The sequence below is a fragment of the Echiichthys vipera genome, assembly GCF_963691815.1.
Source record: "Echiichthys vipera genome assembly, chromosome: 14".
Classification (NCBI taxonomy): Eukaryota; Metazoa; Chordata; class Actinopteri; order Perciformes; family Trachinidae; genus Echiichthys; species Echiichthys vipera.
Window position 1 is genome coordinate 15,582,148 of NC_139839.1, and position 6,000 is coordinate 15,588,147.

The window sequence follows — 6,000 nt, forward strand, 5'->3', positions numbered from 1 at the left end:
ATATATAGGTTATAGCAAATAAAACAAAGCCTGTATGCACAGTAATTTATTCTATGATGCACTATATGAATGCTCCCCAAATTGTGCAACAGCCAAGGACTCTGCAGATCTCTCCAGTCACCTTGAGCACACTGATTTTATATCCAATGAACATTCAGCGCATTAAGAGCTTTTCACATAGTGACCTCATGACCACTGATAGTATATTCAGTTTCAGCTTAATTTGTTGGATGTCAGAACTGCAGTCCAAACCGACAATAACAACCTGATAATAACCTCACACACACACACACACACACACACACACACACACACACACACACACACACACACACACACACACACACACACACACACACACACACACACACACACACACACACACACACACACACACACACACACACACACACACACACACACACACACACACACACACACACACACACGCTTGGTAATAGCCTTTGCAAATAAGAGCATCACGAAAAACTAATTATGCTCATCGTTATGCTCATTATATTATGCATTGTCTTACCTTCTACTTCTCTCTGGACAGCTGCAGGAGAATAAAGAAAAAACAGGACATATTTAAATGTTGTTTTGCTTAACCTTGCTGCTTCTTTCCACGGCCAGAACATGCAGTTTGACAGACGTGTATTAGCCGGTCTGTGAGTTTGGTCATTTGTTCTGTCAGTTTTAGCATTACCATCGCTGACATCAATACTGGTTTTATATCACAATCTAGCTGTGACATATAATCACATATTTACTTTGCAATAAGCCATAACTTAAACGGCAGGCTGTTATTCAAGAATGTATTAGTGGTTAATATAAGGGTGTACAGATCAGCACTGTTACAATGTATGTAATAAAAATAACTTTAGGCTTAGAGGTTTGAGTCCACTTTCTATTTTATTTAAATTTATTTCACATGCTTGCCTCATCTTTAAGAGTTTACATGGACTTTCACCTCCCACACTGAGTCAGTTCATAATGCAGAAAGATAGTAGCGGCAGGGCAACAAGGGCAGCTACCCGAGGGGACTGTGTTGTACAATACAGATGTCGCAAGTGTAGGTCTTCTCACTCCGAACCACCCACTACTGGAATAATCTTCCTATTGAATTGAGAGAGAGCCTTACTCACCTTTAAACATTAACTTAACAGGTGGCTTAAAGCAAACCAAACTTTCAATCATGAGTGATCATACAACTACTCATACTCTTTGTTTTCTTATTTTTGTATATTTATGCATGTATTATTATTATTATTATTATGTATTTTATTGTTGCTGTATATTTTGTACTGTAGTGCTTGTTGAATCCGTGTATTGATAACATGAGGCCAATAATTTGTAATAACTTGCCAGATGAAAATGAGCTCATTAGCTAACTCTGGCACATGTACATTGAGACGGAAAATGAAATTAATGCTCACTGTCCCTGGTAAAATAAATAAGTGGTACATGTCTTTAATTATCATAATAACAATTAGCATTAATAATTACTAACATCCATTTTTTTCCTCTGTCGATACAAGGGATTTCAAAGCTGACTTTAAAATGCCAAGTTCACGTTCTTACTGTTTCGTAGACTTTCCCGAATAATAAAAATGACACCCATTTAGACGTCTGTTGACTGCGTTGAAAACATGTAAACATCTGTCACATTAGTAGGCACTTATCCTCTATGACTCGTGAAGATAATTGCTGAGAGAGCTAGAGTTGCACACCTAAGCAGCCTTTAAGTAATGCTGTTGTATATACTTTGACCTATATCACTTTAAAGTGGGCTTTATTGATTATCTTCTAGAGCTTAATGAGGGATAAGACTATATACTTAGAATGGGATATTAATAAGGAATTTTAACCTTTTGTAAGCTGATGCTAATCATAAGGATGGCAAACATTTTCACTAGCCAAAGTACACTGGGAAAAAAAGGCATTTGACAAACAAATCCTGAAGGACTACAATAATAGTATGACTTTTTTTTTTACCAAAGGCAACGCATTTAACCATGCAAATAAAGTTTGTCCTTCCCCAAATCACACAGAAAGAAATACTAAAATACTCTAATACTCTTGCTACAAAACACAGAATATTTTTCTCACCTTCATGGCAGTACCTCCCCCTGTAGCTGGTATTGATACAGTCACAGAGGACCTCTCCTTGGCTGATGGAGCACAGGCCATTGTTGCTGCACGGAGAGTGTGTGGCACATATGTACTCCAAATCGCTATAAACAGCTTGGCCATCCAACAGTAATGGTAGCGCCTCCCCCAGTTTCAAATTGGCTATAAGGCCCTGGAATGGTGGCTCATATTTAACAGTACTGGATGTCAGGGCGGAGAGACGCACATCAGGTGAGATTCCCCCTACATAGAGGTCACTGGCCACTACCATCTCTTTTCTCTTGGACTTCACCTCAGCCACTTTCTCCTCGTTGTCCACCAACAGCCTAGTCTCTCTGTAATTACGAGAAAGAAGGACTCTGTGCCAGCGCAGGTCGTTGATTCGTGTCTCTGTGTGCAGGGACGCCGGTTCAGCACAATGGATGGTGAAGCGCATGTGCAGCCTCCCGTCCGCAATCAGGAGCTCCAGAAAGTCGCAGTTCCCTCCGTCATCCAGATAGAGCAGCAGAGCTTTGCTGATGTTGGTTTTCAGTATAAAGCTGAGCTCACCTTTTGCTTTGGCGTCCCACTGGCCATAGCGTGTCCACTGACCAGGAACTCCCTCATATTCCAAAGCTATCGCTGTTAGCACCAACACAGCCAACAACAGTAACCACGAAGCCTTGCCTTTACACTTTCCCATGATGGTTACTATCCACAACTACTGGCTCCCCTGTGGTCTCTAATGCATATATCCAACAGAGCTGTTAGGAGGAAATTTTATTTAGTCTACACTTCTTTTGTTATCACTAAAATCTACAGAAAAAAGACTGCAACTCCCACATGCAGTAAATTTGTTTTTTTTAGCCTTGACTATCTATTCTGATTCTTTTAGCCATCTCTCCATGGGCGACACGTGACAGAGCGAACAAATGAGGTACATTGCAGAATACTTTGTGTCTACTTTGAAACGGCTGAGAAAGAGAACAAACAGCACAAGTGATCCACAATACGGTGTGCTTCCTCGTCTTCGCCATCCAGTGTCTTGGCCTCCATCCAGCACTGTTCTTGTCAGTTCTCCATGGGTAAGCTAGGCATGCAGCTTGGGTAAAGCCTCCATTCTTCTCAGCCTCCCAACATCCTAAGACATAAAAGAAGAGTGTGTAATGAATAGCTGGAAAGATTACTAACAATTGATTGTACAAAAGAAAGATAAACAATTTACAGTAATTTTGAATGACATGGAAAATGAACTACAACATCATTAAAATCTTTAAAATGACAGAATAGGAAATATAGTAATGATTGCGATAGAGAGGATTCATTCTTATAAAGTGTAGCTGCATGGATGTGTTGCTTGTCACTAGGAGGTAATGTGTGCCTAGAGGTGTGTCTATGTGGGGGGCGGAGTCAAGTGTGTGTGTGTGTGTGTGTGTGTGTGTCACTGGAGCTGACTGATTGCTTGATGAATGCCACCTGTGTCTCACTGGGAAATTGTTGGCTTGATGCAGAGAGTGGAGAGGTGTGAGAGAGTGGTTTACATCTTGTTTTGATGTCATTAATTGAATATACTTAATTTAAAATATATTTTTTTAAATGCTGGTCTAGTCCTACCCCTATTCTATACCAATCTATTGCATCAATCAATTTATGTACATAAACCACTTGCTGCAGCGTCCATCCCTTCGGCTAAACCACTTCATTCCTCATCTTTATACATAATCAACATCACTACCCAAATACATATAAATACATTCATCAACATTACTACTGAAGATCTTTAAGATCATGGCTACAGCCTAAAGATTCCAGCAACAGGCCCTCAACATGATGCTTGGACCAAGTAGCATCTCAATCCAGGGGCCCTCCTCATGTGTTGGCCTCCAAGCAGCAAGGGAAGCAGAGGTCAATGGTTTGCTGAGTCCTGTGCTACTTTTCAAAAGCTGGTGGAAAACAGTCTGTTTTATAAGCACCCCCACAGATGTTTTGGTACATTCCATGGCCTCACTAACTTCAGTGATGTTGAGCCCCTTAAGACCTTTGCGCTCCCTGGGCTCAAGCTAAGACATTACAGCTGAACAACACATGCAGGCCAGAGGCTGGGACTGATGAAAAGGAAGAGGTCTGTGTAAGAAACAAACAAACAAAAAAAAGAAAATTCAATACTTTGTGATAACAAAAGAGGGTGCGTCTCAGAGGCCTGAAGACAAAAACAAAGTTACACATCAGTCTTTGGCTGAAATGGAAACCTTTACCCGGCCACAGTATTAAAACTGAGAAAGGCTAAAAACTACAACATTTGTATTCAACGAATCATGGCAGCATTTATTTATCTTTTCATTATTAACAGCAATTTCCCTACAGAGAGCAAAGCCAATAATGAATTCATTCTACAGACAAGTGCTGTCTGTGTAGCCACAGCCTGTTATAGCTTATGCCTCTGTGCCAAAGAGTTCCACTGCTATCCAAAACCTATTAAAGTCACATAAAAGAGCTATACCATTGTGTGATCCAATTAAGTGATCAAAGGCAAAATCAGGAGCCGTAATCTATTATAACCAATTTGCACAAGGGAGTAGAGTAACACTGTAGAGCTCAAGGATGCCTATAAACTACATTAAAGCTGCAGTGATTAGTTGATTAAACACTTTGTTGTCAACTACTTAAAGTCATATTCTGTAAGATTTGAGACACCTTGTTTTTGGCAGTAAGATGTGATTGCAGGCAAGCCTGTTCTTTCAGAGCCCTCCATCTTGTCACATCACTTTTCTCTGCCCTTACTACGAGCCTAACTCAGATTTAGAGTGAACGCAGCATAGCCAGCCTAGCGCGCTCCACCGACAGACCAGCCGTTGTCAGCAGCATCACTGACAAGGGAATGTCACCACAGACACAGATATTGAAATACTCAGCAAAAAGGCAAGTAGAAGTGGGTCATATGATCAGTCATCATTGTTTTAATTCAATCTTTGATAGATAGTTAATAGTAATTAACTATATGAAAATCTTACACATTATGTCTTTAGTTACAGTAATTGCCAACTATTATGATAATCGATTACTTTTTTGAGTCATTTTTTTTCAATTAAGAAAAAAAGCCTCTGCTTTCGTAAATGTGAATATTTGTTGTTGTAATGTTTTCTTTACTCCTCTATGACAGTAAACTGAATATATCAGAGTTGTGGAGAAAAACAAGACGTCATCTTGAACTGTTAGAAACACTGATTTTTCAAAATATATTTTATATTTTTTGAACAAAATAACAATTTATCGATAATGAAAATAACAATTAGTTGTAGCCCTAAATGACATGTCATCACACATCTGATTAAACTCACTTGTTTGATTTATAAGGCAGGGTATCATTCAGTATTGAGCTCTTAATAGTTACAAAATGTACCAAAGTCACCCTCAGGAATAGAAAGGAATACTGATACTGTAGCGGTTTATATACAAGGTATTGATCCACTCAGATTCAATCAATCAGTCTACATTAAATACTAACTTACTCCTGTAAATAATATGTCGAGTTAAAGCTCTGGAGTTGAACCACAAAAATAGCTTTTTTGTCTGAAAGCAAGAAATAATCCTTATGTTATGTTATGACGAGTTGTTTTTTTCTCAAGTATAGGAGTCGATGCGTTTCATGTAGGTTTGGCCCAATTTCATGTCTGCCACAGAGAGAAATATAATACAGTATGTGTTTATTCTGCAGGGAATTACAGCCTCTATTGGGCTTCCTGCTGATGAGGGCCTGCCACAGTTGGGTATATTCTCTAAAAGGTAGATGTCGCAAGAAAGAGTGCATCACAGCAAATACGTAAATCAAAGTTTTTCCTGAAGCTGCAGGCTGGGAGAAAACCCCTCTGATAGACGGGTTTATCATGGGAA

General features: G+C 39.4%; 1 protein-coding gene across 1 annotated transcript in view; it reads right to left on the bottom strand.

The window, feature by feature from the left end:
* Nucleotides 1–2,812, bottom strand: part of LOC310956251 (neurexin-2-like) — a gene marked incomplete at both ends in the record, with an annotated part of 97,466 nt that extends 94,654 nt beyond the window's left edge. Inside the window, 2 exons of the mRNA XM_083926427.1 lie at nucleotides 536–556; nucleotides 2,110–2,812. Of these exons, the coding sequence (XP_083782553.1) occupies nucleotides 536–556; nucleotides 2,110–2,812 (724 nt within the window). The remainder of the gene's footprint in view (nucleotides 1–535; nucleotides 557–2,109) is intronic.
* Between the last annotated feature and the right edge of the window lie 3,188 nt (nucleotides 2,813–6,000).